Below are 16,344 nucleotides of genomic sequence, written 5' to 3'. Positions count from 1 at the left end.
CCTCCTCACGAGGTGCAGCAGTTTGAGCTGGGGAAATGGTTTGGGGCTTTACCACCACACTTCTTGCTTCAGGAGGATGGATCTGGATTGCTGTTCCCACAAAGCCAGCACTGTTCATGGGTCTGGCTCTAAAAGGCTCAGAGACAGAAGCAGCTCTTGTTGGAGCACAGCTGGTTTTCTGTCTAGTTTGAGGTTTCTCAAACATTCCGTTTAAAAACAGAAATGCTCCCTGAAAAATCCTGAATTTCAGAAAGAGCCTCCTGCTTTTCCACAGGCTCCCTTTATCCAACTGACTTGGAGCTGACTCAAAGTAACTCAACAGACAAACAGGAACAGAGACAGCTCACAAACCTTTGATCCCAGAAACAAACGTTGAAGTAAAAAACTTCCTTCATACCTATGGCTGCAAATGACCCACTCCAAGCTACCAGAGACTGTGAGATTTCTGGGATGCTTCCTGCTTCCCATTGGCATTACCTTATTGAAGTGTTTCAGGTACATGTAGCACACACCCAGGTTGTGGCTGATCTCCTGTTTGAAAAAAGAACAAAACCAAATCAGCACAAGGTATGAAATACAGGATCTGACAGCAGTAACAGGCAGCACTGACCTGGATCACAGACCCCTGTACCTGACAACACCCTTCTTGCTCTGTAGAGCAAGTAAACCTATAAATTCAAGTTCAGGCACCTACAGAGAATAAGTGGGATTGTACACAAAAGATCACAGTCCACTGAGACAAAAACCATAGAGCCAAATCTCTCTTCAGAGAGATCAGAAATTCCTCTTCAGAGAATGAAGAGCACAGACGGTTTCTTCCCCATGATGTCACTCTCTCAGACTAGAGATGTTGCCCTTATGGGTGGCTCTCAGTCCAGCTGTACATCATCAGGATATGCACAATGCCCAACCCAGCTGGACTAAACTGGAAGATGTGCCCAAAAATTAGGCAAATCAGAAGTTGAGCACCAGAAGGGCTGATATCCCTCTGGCATCCTAAACAATTCTGCACAGGGTAGGAAGATCATTTGGGGATCCTAAACACTCTGATGACACTGTATGGACCGTCCATGCCTCTCATTCCTCACCCACAGTTTAACAGAAAAGCACCTGGCACCTTCCTCATCCCAGCACATCTTGGGGAGCTCAAAAGCAAGGCCTCCATTCCTTGTTTCTATCCTGGTGAGCATTTCACTGCTTCACCAGCTCAGACAGCCTTGACCTTCCACAGAAAACTCTCTTATTTCCCCATTAACCCCCCTGGAATGGTGTTTTCCTCCACACAGCCTCTCCAGCTGTGTAAGACAGTACTGAGCAATGACTGCTGGTTGCTGCAGCTTGCAGAACGAGGGAAGAGCACAGCCTGGCTCTGCTTCCAGTGCTGAGCCAGGAATGGGGAATAACTCATCAAAATCCCCACTGACATCTGCCTGCTGGGTTGTAAATAGGGTTACAGGATGCCAAGCACTGCAAGGAGCTTGGTGAGCTAAGGGAGTGCAAGTGGGAAAAAGACCCAGAGCATAAAAGGTTTCTGAGTCGTCTGGCACAGGGTAAGTTGAATAAAACCAAAGATATCCTTGTAACCTGAATTTTACATGTACTGAGCAACAAATGGATGAGCTCACATATTGCAAGCCTGTTTTAGAAACACTCCTGCAGGCAAAACAGTCACCTGCAAAAGGCTACCAGGCCCTCTCACCCAGTGTCACACCTTTCCCTTTGCAACACTCTTCCTTCTCTGTCTTATTATATAGGAGGGCTAATTTAATCATTGCTGCCGTATTTTCAATCATGTTTTGCATCACAAAAGCTTTCCCAATTACTCAAGCCAGTTTTAATAACTGAGGGTTTTGAAACACTTCCCAAACTTCCCTTAATGTAAAGCTCTGGTTACATTCAAACTGATATCTGCAAAGCTCAAACCTGGTGCTCGATTCTCTGTGGCCCCAGACGAGGTGTGGGGCTCTGCAGGTGGAATGGTGCCTGGCTCCTGTGAGCCAAACCAGGCTCAGAGCACAGGCACTGTGAGCTCACCTTGCCTTGGGACAAGTTTGCAGCTGCTACAACAATCTGCAGTTCACTGGACACTCACCCAGTCCTTCTCATCCAGTTTTGCTGCTTCATTGTACACTTCAATGGCTGCCTTGTGCTTCCCCAGGAGAAACCTGCAAAAAGGATTTCAATTCTTATGTTTTCCTTGCTTTCAGACCCTGCTGTGCAACCACTGTCACCTTTGCCAGTGAGAAATGATGCTATTTGCTGGTTCTCCAGAGAGCTGCATGAGAAGTTTAAAATCTCAGCAATCTCAGCACTGCTCCCTCCCAGGGCCAAGGTCATCCATCCTGACGTTACTGGAGATGCAAGGAATGAATTCCCAGACTCTGCAGCCTGCCTTTGTCTCCAAGGAAAGAGACATGTGACCTAACAGAACATTCAGAGACAGAAGGAGTCTGTAGGGCAAGTTTGCCCAGCTCAGGTCAGCACCTGTGGCTGCGAACTAGAAATCAGTGTCACCTCTCTGCTTAAAGCCCAAAGAAGAAGAAAACACAAAATCAGCCAGGCAGATAAGAGGGATTCTGCTTAAAGAACAACCCACGCTTCTGGGAGCCAACCCAACTGTAGATAAGGAGGAAACATGTCTGGAATTAAGCAGCCTGGAAGAAAAACAAAACATGGAAGGTCCTGGGTGGCACATCAAAGAGAAACAATAAAACACCACTCACAGGGATCGTGCCACCTGCTTGAGGTTGTCAGCGCTCCGTGGGTTCAGAATGGAACATGTCTGGAAAAGTTCAAGGGATTCTTGAATTTTCCCCTCCAAGCGAAATATCAAAGCTGTAAGACAACACAGAGCAGGCAAATTAGTGCATTATCTGCAGGGAAAACGAGCCTCTGACAGCAGGGAAAGAAGGGGGGATACGGATTTATTTTAGCAATGCTCCTTTGGTCCTTCCCCTCTTGCAGCACTCCAAGATATGTCTAAGGGCAGAATGGCAACACAGGCAAAGGACTCTGGCTGCCTGCAGAAATTTGTGGGTCAGAATAAAGGCCTGAAGCTTCAAACCGTGGGCAATTCCTTGTACAAGTGCAGTCTGGATTTCTCCCCTCCCCAAATTCTACAGTGTGTCTTTGGCCAGCAAATCTCTGCTGTCCTCCCCACCACAGCACTTGGAATCGGAATGCCACGTTTTGGGGGGCGTTTTTTAGGGAACAGAGGGTAGGGTAGGAAGAGGAATTCCATCCTTAGAACCAAAAGTGAGACAACAATCACCTGAAGTGGGGATCTCTAAGAGAAAACATACATCTGTAACCCAGGCAAACACACCCCAAGGCACTGAAGGGCAAGAGCTCACAGTCCAAGGAGGAATTAGTGACAGAGAAAACAGAAAACCTAATCTGCCCATTTCATGGGAAAATCCCCAACTCCAAAACTAGATGGATCAAGCAGGGGAAAAAAACCCAGATATCTTTTACTCAACAATTTTATGTGTCTCCCTCACCTGCTTCCCTTCTCACTGTTCACTCCATCTCAAATCAGGGGGGGCCTTACTTTAGCAAAATGAACTTCTGGACGTACCTTGGACGTAGACAGCGTATTCACAGAGCCCTTGGGACTCCTGGAGCTGCTCCTTGATGACAGCCTGGAAGGACAGGAGTTGTAAACTTGCATCCTTTTAGCAGAGATTTGATTTCAGTCACAGAAACCAAAACCCCACCTGTAATAAGGGCACTGGACTGTGACTGGGCCACCCCCAGGGTGCCCAGGAGACGCTGTGCCAGGAATACTGTGGCCCTCTCAGTATTCCTCTGTTCATTCCTATTCCCAAAGGTAATTAATTAGATACTACCTGGGGAAAATGCCACGAGGCATGTCTGGAAGCATCCTCTGCTGATAAGGGTATCTGCTCCAGGCCATTTGTGAAGAAATAAATTGAACTGGAGCAACTGCAGCTGAGTCAATGAAAGCCAAATGAACAAATGAGGAGTGCAGGGGGGAAAAAACCTGATGGAAATGTAAATTCCTGCTGGCTGCATCCATGCAGCAGCCAGTTTGGGGTGAGGGTGCAGTTTGGACATAATCCATAGTCACAGGTCACCTGAAATGATAAAACTGGTCAAAAAGAGTGACTTTTGGGAGGATGAACACTCTGGGTAGGAACTAAAGGCATCACTTCTGCTCTGAGACTCCACGTTTGTGCAGAAGTGGAGGAGATATAGGGAGGGAAGAATAATTCCTGTGTGAGCACTAACGTGGTGCTCATCTGGCATTCCAGATGTGTGTGGTCAGTCCCAGCATCCCCTGCCTCCCAGAGGGATGTAAGTGAAGGACCTGAAAACTGAACCTCAAGTACAGCACATGGAAGGAAAACTGTTATTGGGAAAGTTATTACTGAGAAGATACGAGCTGAGAAGAAATTATTGAGAAGATGGAAAGTTATTACTGAGAATCTTCACTTGGAAAAAGAGAGGAAGGAAAAGGAAGAACAAACCTGGGCTGCTCTTCCCTCACCTGCATCTGCTAATTTATCTACATAATTTACAAAGTGTATTATTATAGAACTCAGAAATAACCACACATCTCAATTTGGATACTCTGTATTGCTCCATCTGCATAAACCCAGATTCTCAGAGCAAGAGAGGGCAACAGAGAGCTGTCTTTTAGAGAGATCTGATTAATTCTCTAAACCCTAAAAAATCCTACAGCAAAAGGCCTTGAGATGAGAAATATGATCTGTAATCTCAGCTTTTCCCCCCAAGTTTATTTAAGCCACAGGCAGAATTGAGACACACTGGCAGGAGACCAACCAGTCCCTGTGTGATCCCAGGGGATGCTGCAGCCACAGGCTCTGTTTGCACCTTGCTGGAGTGGCCCTGAGAGGGTTAAAATCAGTTCAGTGCCTTCGCAGGGGAGTTGATGTTGGTAAATAAACAGCTTTTAATGGCCTTCTTGAGCATTAAAAAATAGGAAAGCTTTTAAAACCATGTTAGAGAGGGAGTGTTTCAAAGCACTGAGTGGGAGAGACGAAAATTATTTAGCACCACAGGTCACTTGATTCTTAACTGAGTCTTAAAAGAAATCTAATGGATTTTAACAAGTGCCCAAACTATGCTGTAACCAAGGAGTTCACAGCAATTTAGGCCTTGGGGGATACTGCCAATACCTCTTTTGGTTTTGAAGGCATCAGCCCCAGGTAGCAAGTTTGGGAACGTCTCTTCTTGTCACATCTAAGGGCATCCAGGTTGGATCTGTAACCCCAGGTAACAGCAGGGGGGAGACAGACACCCTCCAAGGGCAGCTCAGCCCTCCCAGAGCTGAATCACCTCTCCCTCCCCAGGGACTGATGAACCATCCTGGCATGCTGAGGTTCCTGTCTTTGGGACAAACCCAGCCCTCTGAGCACATACCCCTCACATCCAGGCGACAGCAGGGAAGGTCATTTAACCTGCTGTGCTCTGGTGCCAAACTCCTCCAATCTTGTTGCAGAACCCCTGGTTTGTGAGCTCTGAGGAAAAGCTGTGCTGCCTCTTCCTTGCCCAGCAAAGCTGCCCTGCCAAGCAGAGCAGTATTTATGAGCTGTCTTCTCTCAATCTTTCCCCCCCATTTTCCTTGCTTCCCTGACCAATGAAGATGTGCAGAAGTCAGTGTTGCCATCATATCATCCACTTGTTATGTCCTCTGGTTTCCTGAGCTGCACATACTTTTCTGTACTCTGTGACTCTAACAACTTACACCAAAATAATCCAGTCGGATAACAAAAAAGGGAAACAATTTTCTGTTTAGAGGACTAGTCCAACTTTTGTTTATATCTGTTCAAACCAAGATCTGAGAGGAAATCACTGTGCTGACAGTCCAACCCTCTGGCTCCTTTAATTAAGAGCTAAATGCATTTCCTCAGCCTGCCCCTCTCCTGAGCACCCCCAGGAGCTCTCCAGCAGAGAGACAAGTCCTGACCAACCCGGTGTTTCAGAAGACAGAAAGTCTTTTCAAATCTTCTTTGTACATGACAGAATCTGAATGTGAATTCATTTCCCTCCTTCTGCCTGGTGCTGCATCATCTTCATGTCTTCCTCTTAGAATCATGGAATGGTTTGGGTTGGAAGAGACCTTAAAGCTCCTCTCATTCCACCCCCTGCCATGGGCAAGGACACCTTCCACTAGACCAGGTTGCTCCAATCCCCATCCAGCCTGGTCTTCATCATCTTCCATAGCTCAGATTCATTTTATCAGGAAAACACACTGTTTAATAATAATTTGCCACTTCCTTAGTCGACCATTATAATCCCAAATAAATAACCACTTCCAAACCCAAGAGGAATTAAAGGGTGCAATGGATCATGTGTAAAATGAAAGAATTTTGCCCAAGGGTCAGCTGGATATTTTTTATTTACACTTGGTGGTAACGTTTTCCTCAATTGGAGTGTTTTTCAAGCATCTCTGTAGTACCATCCAGAGACCTGTACTGTGGAACTGAGTTATTATCAGCTTGGAAAACCCCATCCATCACTTGGAACAAGAGAGGTTTGCAGTTCTTTCAATTTCTCCACTCCTAAAGACATCCTGAGCTCACAGATTGCTCCAGAGAGCTGCACACACGGATCCTGAAGGCAGCCAAGGATTTGAGAACATTGGACTCATTTTACTTATATTTTCTCTTGGTCCCCTTATTCCAAAAGAAATAAGGAAAGAGGGTGCTTTGAAAACTGTCGAGAAAACTATAATTTTATAACACCAGTAAAATAATTCCCCAGGGAAGTCCCGGAGGCAGCTCTTACCTTGCACTCCTCGTAGTCCCTGCGGACGTAGAGCAGGTAAATCAGCCAGTTTTTCCTCTCCAGGATCGGCAGCTCCGGTGCTGGACATGTAAAACATCCACAGAACACGGGGAATCAGCCTGAGCAGCAGAGAACCTGGGAGACAGATTCCCAACCAGCCCAGCTGCCAGCACAAGGCAACTAATTGCAGAAGTGCCATTGCAGCGGGTGGTGCAATCAGTGATTTCACTGGAAGGCTGGAACGTAGAAATCCAACCAGGGTCTGGGTTTATTTTACTTCTCAAACTGGTGCAGAAAAAAATGCCTTGTTCAGGACTAACACTAAATAAAAGCTCTTAGCAGAAAGCTTCCACCAGGTCTAGTGGAAGGCATCCCTGCCCATAGCAGAGGGTTGGAACCTGATGGGATTTAAGGTCCCAACCCAAACCAGCCTGGGATTCTAAAAGGCCTGAGGCATCAGCTCCTTCTGGAGCAGATCCTGGAGCAAACAGCTCCAAGCACCGACCACGCACACATTTTAATTCAACAGTAACACACACATTTTAATTCAACAGTAACACACACATTTTAATTCAACAGAAACGCTCGTTCAGGGGAATTGGATTTTTTCAAATATGCAAGAAGCAGCTTGGAGGAAATGAGTTGGACTCACTTCTTGAAACTGGGGCAGAAGAACCAAAGGTCTTTAGAATAAATTTCTGGGAGTGAACGAGCAGGAAATGGGCGACACACACAAAAGGAGACGTGGGAGATGCTGCCGGTCTGAAGGTGTGAATAATTTAAAGGGGTCAAACTCAGTTCTTTCAAACTGTGAAGGGACTATGAAAAATTATAGATCTGAGCTCCTGTGAAGCTCCTGGCACAAACACGGGCTTGATGCAGTGGAGGAGGGAGCCTCGTGCTCCAGCACTTGCACGGCGCAGAGCTGGCAGCAGTAATTATGGCCCATCACGGAGGGATGTTGCTTAGCGATCCCCACGCTGGGCTTACACGTCTAACTCACTGCTCTGCATTTCATTAGGGCTGCAAATGCATCGCCGGGCCCGGTGTCTCCGGTTCAGAGGCGGCGGAGCGGTAACCATAGCAACCGGCCAAAAACCTCCGGCTGCGAGGCAACATCGTGACACAAGTGCGGGAGCAAAGCACGGAGAGGGCTGGGGGGACACGGCACCGGGACACCTGCTCCCTTTGCAGCACGGCAGCCACACACACACAGGCTCCAAGAACCAGGGATTTGGGGTGCTCAGGTGGGAGGAAGAAGAAACTCTGCAGCTGGAAGGGGTGGATCATGTAGGGAGACATTATCGGTGCCAAGTGTTGTTATCTTCTGGAAAGGCCGAGCTTTAATCACCTCTCACACACACCGGGCTCTCCCCCACACCCAAAGCAAGCCCAGTATCAGTGAGAGCTCCTAAAACCAACTTGGAAAACATTTTGTAAAGCTTTTCTCATTTCCTTGTATTTCTTTCCTAAATTCCAGAATATCGAGTGAGATTTATATTAGAGCCGAGATTTCAGTGTGCACACCAGCAATTTGAGGTCAAATACCTTCTAAAGGAGGTTCAACTACCCTAAAACAAATAGAAAACTCCCAGTCCAAACAAAAAAGTAATCCAAACAAACACAGAAGTAATCCAAACAAAGAAGTAATCCAAACAAAAGAGCAATCCAAACAAGAGAGTAGTGCAAACACGCTAAGCTTACAGAAATACACGGATCAGGGATCCAAATGTTCCCAAACTCTGCTCCACTGTGGAATATCCAGATATCTGTAAGTAAGGCATTTTAATATGTGTGTTCACAGATCAGGTTAATTGATTTCCGATGACTTACGTTTTGCATTTGTCCTTCTGAGAGTGAAACCATGAAGGGGAAGAGTCCAGAGGCTGCCTAAGCAGCTACAGATGGGTTGAAACCCCACTAGTTCACCAAACCCTGGAGTGCTGCTGCTCTGAAGCCCATTGAGGGGCTCCCTAATTCATGAACACATTGTAGTGACCTCCCTGTGTGAGTTGTTACAGGTGCCAGGGTTTGACAGAACTTTCTTTTCCGAGGAACAAGGCACCTGGGAGTGCTAGAAATGCACTGCCCCATCCCTGGAGGTGTCCAAGGCCAGGTTGGACAGGGCTTGGAACAGCCTGGGATAGTGGAAGGTGTCCCTGCCCATGGCAGGAGGTGGAACTGGATGGGCTTTAAGGTCCCTTCCAACCCAAAAACCGTTTTTATGGAAGCAACTGGACTTGTGTGCCCTTCCTGCCTGACATCTCCTGGTGCCACTATCTGATATAAACCACCAAACCTGGCACACCTGGGCACTTCCCACCTTCTGTAAGCATGGATTTAGGGGCAAACACTGCAAACCCTATTTAACCACAGATACTCCACTAACAATCCAAACTAAAGTATCCATCAGGACTTTGTGCCTACTGATGCAGCTTCAAATCAGAAAATCCTGCAACTGTCTGAAATAGGGAATAATCAGAAGACCCTCCAGATATATACCCTGTAACCCACACCTTACTGGGAAGTTAAAAAGCACCATTAAAGGTTAAAACATGCACCAATGTTTAGGGCTAAGCTAAGAGGACAGAGAGTGGATGGAAGATTGGTTGCTCAATTCCTGAAGGAAAGAGCTTTTTCACACTTATAAGACAAGAGGGATGTTATACTCCACTCCCACACCACAGAAATGCCTGCTGGGAACAGGGAGGGGAAGGAGCCAGTGAGTGCTGAGCAGAACGTCAGGATGCAAAAAAAAAAAAAGGGTAAAATCCAAGGAGCTGCCTAAAAGTGCTGGGATGGAGAGAAAACAGAAATCAAGACCCACCACCAGACCCAGGAGTGAACAACGTTCACAGCTGTGGAGATAAACCAGCTTGGCTTCCCCCAGTGATGCTGTGAGCTGAGGATACCTGTGGAATTGGGAAAACACGTGGAGTTTTTATGCTCCTAAAGCTCATTTGGAAACAGCAACAAGGGGATATGTACCTCCTTTTTTCTTTTCTTTCTCCCTAAGACGAGCAAATTGAAAACACGCAAACAGTTCTGATGATTTTCAAAACAGGTGTCTATAATGATCATTTAAATTTGACCCAGGAACATATCTGATCCCCCAAAAATGGCTGTGGGAAGTAAAGGTTTATTACCAGGCTCTTTACTCTCTCGAGATGCAGAAAGAATTAAAGGGAATTATTGACACACCTTTCCAGAGGCACAACCACCCTACCTGCATTTCTGATTTCCCACAGAGCAGTGGGATACCTGCTCCTAGTGCATTTATCTCCCTCAGGTTTGCTGCCCCAGCCTGCTGAGAAGGGCTGTCCCAGTGCAACGGGTCACTGCATTTTCCTGAGGAAAAGGGAAATACAAATCCCTAGCTATGTGAGACTCTGGCTCCACAGAAAGGGAATAAAACACCTTCCTCAACTCATGGACCTCCAGGAGTTTCTCCTCCGTCAGTGCTGGATGAAGACACACTTTCCTTTGTCCCCTCTGGCAGAGCCCTCACAATAATCCAGGCACTGCAGGGACACAGGTTAGAAAAAGGTAGTTTAGCTCATTCTAGAAGTGAAGAAACAAAAAGCCATCATTTTCTGTAAATCAATCTGCCCAAGGGCCAGTGCAGGAAAACACAATTAATCCAAAAAATTGGTATCTACAACGAAAAGAGTTTATAACTTGCATCACTGTCTTCTGGCCTCTCTTTTGTGGGATTACAAAAGTCCTGTGCCAGGGAGTCAGGCACCAAATATATGATTAAATACCTCTGAAGTGTGTTTTGATTGAATTCCAAAGGGAATCCATGTGATCCCCCACCTTCTCGCTGGCCAGTGATTGATGGCAGGAGCCACTTCCAGCCCTGTGATTTTTCTTCCTGACAGTGCTCCTTTAAGGGAGCCACTGGAGCAGAAACCCCGACAGAATTGAGTGAGATCATCAGGTTTGTATCTGTGCTGCTCTATCATCACTCTTCCCTTTATTCATCCTCTTATAGATTTTCTCAAAGGACTGAAAAAAATAATAATGAGAGTTATTCCTTTTTGTGTAAACCTCCCTAGGAAATTATTTTGTGCTTATATCTTCATATTGGGTAATTACAGCTTAGAGATGAACTATCAAACAGTGGGGTTTAGATTTAATAAAAGGGCTTTAAAATTGCTGTAAAGAGAGGAGGGAGAAAAAAAATCCACTGAAGGCTCTTATCAGATTTCGTGGGGGAAATTATTGTTAAAGCACCAGCACTGAGAAGGGGCTCAAGAACATGTTTTAGTCTCATCATAATAAAAAAATCAGATCAGGGCCCAGCCCTCCTTCCACCCCAGATTATTGGAAAGGGTCTCAGTCCCAGTTCACTCCCAGTTCACTCCAGCTTTGAACCCAAACTGCAGCAACCTGAGCAAGAGCAGCAAGAAGAGCCTGGAGGAGCAGCACAGGGGCAAAAGACTCAAGAAGACACAAAAAAGAACCAGTTAGCAACCAAAATCCACAGTAACATATCATAACATGGCACAAGGAGAGGACAGAAGAGCTTCAGAAAAATAATTAAATATTAGTATTTGTAATTTTTCTTTACCCTGCAGTAGCCTCACGAGCCACAGTCTGGATCCATCGTGGTAGGTACCACATAGAGGGGAAAGGTTATCCAAAAGGACTCAACTGTCCCTTTCCAAATTCTAATGCAAAATTCCATGTTGTAAAACAGCACTAAGCACAGAGGTACTTTCAAAGCTAACAAACACAGAGGCAACGCCTCAAGTCTCTATTTTGTTATTAAGGGAGCTGCACCAAAGAAGAATTTGGTAAAGACCATCTTAGAATCCCAGAATGGCTTGGGTTGGAAGGGACCTTAAAGCTCATCTCGTTCCACCCCCTGCCATGGGCAGGGACACCTTCCACTATCCCAGGCTGCTCCAAGCCCCATCCAGCCTGGCCTTCAACACTTGCAGGGATGGGGCAGCCACAGCTTCTCTGGCCAACCTGGGCCAGGGCCTCACCACCCTCATAGGGCAGAATTTCTTCCTAATATCCAATCCAAACCTGCCCTCTGTCAGTTTGAAACCATTCCATCTTGCTCCAGAGAAGCCCCAGCCGGAAGCTTGGTGGTGGTGAAGGCAGGAGGGATGGAGGTGATCAGTTCCCACCATTAGGCAAGGCTTGTCCCAACCCACAGCACCTGCACTGGGTTGGGGATTCATTCCCCATTTTCAAGTAATTCGGGTCATTGGCTTATCAGCAAACTCCCAACAGCAGGAAGACAATCCCCTTGTCCCTGCAGCATCCACAGCTGAGAGGCAGCACATGGAATTCCCTCCGGACTGACCCCCGCCCCATCCCTAGTTCCCAGCCCAGCTCTCTGTGGATGTGTGCTGACACTCCTGCCAGGGTTGCCATCGTTTCCACTCCCAGGGCATAGCTGTGGTTGCAGCCCACAAGGAAGCTCCGTGCTCTCACATCCATGTTAAATACACTTGGATGGGGGGGATGAGCCCAGCTGTGCACGGCTCCTCTTTGCCTCGAGCTTCGCCAGCTGCCAACGCCAGGAATTACGGTACCGTGAGGAAATCCAGGGACAGGGAGGGGATGAGCATCTTCTGAACAAAAACAACATTAGAATAATAAGGCACAAGCTCAAATGGCTTCTGCAGAACAGCTCAGCGCTGCCAGGGAATTGTATTTTCCAGAATAAGGTATGAAAATGGACAGAAAGCATTTTTAAGCTCTAATATAAATCTTTTTTTTGAGATTTAAAACTAACAGACTGCCTTGGTGTGAGAGGAGCAGCCTACAAATTCCTAGCACAGCCAAATTTAACAAGAAATCCTCTTCCTTCCTCACACTCTTTCACTGAGACTGTGGCATTATAAATACATCAGAGCTTGGAAAGAAGCACAGGAACGTTGCTCTTCCTACGCCCAGCTCCATCCTGGAAAATGGAGCCGTAATGTATTCAGAACTGGAGAATAATGAAAAACAACCCCAAAACCAGCCCCCAGAGGAGGCTCTGGGGGCTGCATTTCACTCACCGTGTTTGAGTGAATATATATATGTGAGAACACAGGTATTTGTGTGCACAGATACCTTTAAAATGGATGGGAACAACACCAACAAAAGGAGCAGCCTTCTGCCATAGCTGTTGGTTGCTTAATCCCCTTCTCTGTGTTTTCCCGTTTGCAAATTGCTGCTGGAACACCTTTAAATCAAGCCCTAAAGCCGGGTGGTTGCTCGTTATTTACAGTGGGCTGGGGTTAATAAAACCCCTCAGACACAGCCCGGGCTGGCGAGGGGCCGTAACTCATCCCTGGGAGCTGCCTGCCGGGGATTAATAGCTCCCCGGGATGCAGGGAAAGCTGGAAGCAGGCTAGAAAACAGCAGTTTAAACAAAACAAAACAAAAAAAAAAGCACCATTTCTGACTCTCCACCTCCCCCTGCAGGAAAATTAGCCAAGGATAGATGGAAAATTGTATCTTAAAGCTGATTTATACACCAGGGCAAAGGGAAAAAGGGCATTTTCTCTTGTCACTTAAAACAGCATAAATCTCAGAGTTGCTTGCTCAGGTTTCAGTGGGTTTTCTCATTTAGGACATTTAAAGTTCTGAGTTACTCCAAATAAAAATGGTTTTCTTTACAAGACAAATACTTACACTGATTATTCAGTTAATTTGCCTTATTAATAGGATTCATTTATTCAATTATTTGTCTTCTACTGTGTGCTGCTCGAGTTCGACCTTCAGGTGAAGTGGGATGATCTGTAAATAAATGCACACTTGTGATCCCCCTGGACCTCCCAGTGCCACAGGTAAGTTCCCAGTGGCAGAACCAGTTTGGATACTGGGGAATCTCTGTTAGCAGCACGAGGCTGGTGAGACACCACTGCCACCCTGAATCCATCTGGGAAGGGGTGAGACCTACACACATTAGCACAAGTACATCATCCTGATCATTACCCCCCCAAAAATTTGATTCAGGCTGATATTGCTTGATTCCAGTCTAGAATTTGATTCAAACACTGGGGTGAAATTTAATAACAGTCCTTTAAAGAGGAATTTGAAAAGGTGTGGTCTTCTTTGCTTAAAAAATGAAAAGTGAAAGTCTGTTTGCTCAAGCCAATTTTGACCATGAGTGCTGAGTGCTGAGCAGAGACATGCTCTGAGCAGAGGAGAAACAAAAAATAGGGGAAACCCGCAAATCTAGGGAACTGTCCTGTAGAAGAGCCAAGTCCCTGAGGATGCAGACACTGCACCTGGAGATGCTCAAGGCCCCAACCCTGCCATGGCATCCTAACTCTTGTCTTCTCCATTTCAACCCTTTTTCCTGCCTGATGCCTTGTGCTCCTGTAGGCAGGACAGAGGCTGAGCTCCTTCCAGGTGCCTGTTTGCCGACACAGTTCCCAAATTTGGGGGGCAGAGCACACCCTCGCAGAGGGCTTTGGAATAAGATGCCTTGTAAACAGCAGAGGTGGTCCGAGATACTCCCTGCTGGCTCCTCACTGGCTCCTCCCACAGCAGCGCTGGGATGGGAGATATTCCCCCTGCAAACTGGCTGCAGGCATTCCCAAAATAACCAGCTTCTCATTAATTCCAGCATCAGGAGCACGGTGGTTTGGGGATTTCCAGTCTAATCCTTCCTTTGGCTTTAATTCCCGTGCTTAGTCTTTCTCTGTCTACAGCGTGAGGTACTTTACATGGAAATTGAAACTAAAAGCAACATAAGGAATTTGTAACAAAAGCTTTTCCTCTTAAAAAGCAAAATAAAATTCCAGCAGGGAGAGGACCACAATCCAGCCACAAGAGTCTTTGAAGCTTCCCACTCCAGGGGGAATAACCCCTAGAACCTCTCCTCAGCTCCTCCACTGCCAAAGAATAGGATAGTGGAGCAATATTATAAGAATATTGATACACAAAAAATACAGAAGCTGGTCTTGCAAACACTTCAGCACTTCCTACCACAAGACCCTATTTTTTTTTGAGTTCTTCCAGCCTTGTTGCCTGAGGATGAAGTTTCCCAGGTGGGATATCTGTCCCAGGATGAACAGTTGCCTGGGCACCTTCACTCTGCCCTACAGCACGAGTGTCTTAACAATAGAGTCTTTAATTACACAATCTCAGGAGCACACCAGGATTTTCACTCTGCCTGGTGAAAATGAATCACAGTCAGGCAGGGAATGAAATTGTTGAGAAATATAAAAAAATAGTGACTAAATCCCAGGGCTTCTGCAGCTGGAAACATCGGTGGGAAAGGGGACAGGCCCTAGAAGGAGTGAATGGAGATCTTTTATTTAAAAAGCCCTCAGTGAGCCGGTCCTCATTCAGCAAGTGCCATCATTCCTGTGCCATGGATCTTGTTGGAGAGCTGGGCTAAATCCAACAGGTGATTATATCACCAAAGACTCAGAGGCTCAAATTCCAGTTGCACAGACAACAGGAATTCTGACTCTTGAGTGAGATGCATCTCCTTAAAGTGGCTGAAAATTAAGATGGTGACTTGCTTTGGGCTTTATCCAAGAGAAAGGAGAGGAAAAGGCATCCTTGGGGAGGGATTCATCCCGAGACATGTGGCTGGGAGAGGTCAGGGAATGGCATCAGATGGGCTTTGCACTGACTAAACACAGAGCACAGGTGATGTGCTGAGACTTGTTCTGCATCAGAGAGATCTCAGTGCAGAAAGACGAGTCCCACCCTTCCTAAATTTGTCACTATTTCTATAGAATTATTTTTAAATTCACACCAGGAGATGCCATTTTATCTGTAGGCAGCACACCAGCAACCTGGAGCTGAAGGCTTTAAATCAAAAGACGCTTGCCTGGCACCAAAGACTTCCAAAAAAACTTCAGAAAAATGAATTTACCTGATTTAAAAGTTGGCACTGAAGTGTTCCCTGCTGTGCTGCCTGCACAGGATTCCCTGCTCCTGTCAGCACAGATATTAATGTACACACACAAGAGGGCAGAGCTGTGCTGGCACATTCCAACTTAAATATGACCAGTTCTTTGCGCTGCAGGGATTACTGGGCTGTTATTTTGGGGAGAAGAGGATGAAGTGAAGGATATTATGCAATTTAATGCTAATCCATTTTTTTAATCTCACTATTCCAAACTAACAGCTGCATCAGATCCTGAGCAACACACATACAGAGCTACTCCCCACTCACCCGGAGAGATGGAAACACCCGGGTCTCTTACATAAAACAATGATGTAATTACCAACTAATCTATCTTAGTTAGAAACCATTTTCTTCCCACAAGGTTGGAGGTTCAAATGGGCTAAAAGATCTTGGCCAAATGGAAAGGAGTGGGTCTGGACAGATAAGGGGCTGTGCTGGCTCCTCCTGACCACAACATTCCCACCAAGGCCTTTCTTTCTGACACACTTAGAAGTATTAATTAATTTAACTCAAGGAGGTTGTTTTTATCTGGAGTTCTCAGGCAGCTTCACTCTTACAAGTTCAAAGGCAGCTTTGAAGCTGGCTCAAAGAATGGATTTATATTGATTTAGGAAAATGTATCAGGAATTCAGAAGTGATCGGCTCTGCAAGTGCACAGACTCGACTCCTCAGGGTCAAGAGCTCCTGCT

General features: G+C 46.2%; 1 protein-coding gene across 2 annotated transcripts in view; it reads right to left on the bottom strand.

Annotated features, from left to right (window-relative positions):
• BBS4 (Bardet-Biedl syndrome 4) overlaps window positions 1-16,344 on the bottom strand; it is a 35,779-nt gene that overhangs the window by 13,113 nt on the left and 6,322 nt on the right. For both annotated transcript variants that reach the window (XM_027697905.1, XM_027697906.1), the window contains 5 exons: window positions 6,775-6,854; window positions 3,578-3,641; window positions 2,724-2,835; window positions 2,093-2,165; window positions 478-531 (listed from right to left, as the gene is read on the bottom strand). In XM_027697905.1, coding sequence (XP_027553706.1) covers window positions 478-531; window positions 2,093-2,165; window positions 2,724-2,835; window positions 3,578-3,641; window positions 6,775-6,854 — 383 coding nt within the window. The remainder of the gene's footprint in view (window positions 1-477; window positions 532-2,092; window positions 2,166-2,723; window positions 2,836-3,577; window positions 3,642-6,774; window positions 6,855-16,344) is intronic.

The sequence above is a fragment of the Neopelma chrysocephalum genome, unplaced genomic scaffold (assembly GCF_003984885.1).
Source record: "Neopelma chrysocephalum unplaced genomic scaffold, ASM398488v2 Primary Assembly neopelma1_124, whole genome shotgun sequence".
Taxonomy (NCBI): domain Eukaryota; kingdom Metazoa; phylum Chordata; class Aves; order Passeriformes; family Pipridae; genus Neopelma; species Neopelma chrysocephalum.
Note: the sequence above shows the minus strand (reverse complement) of the source record. Positions and strands in the feature narration are given on the sequence as shown.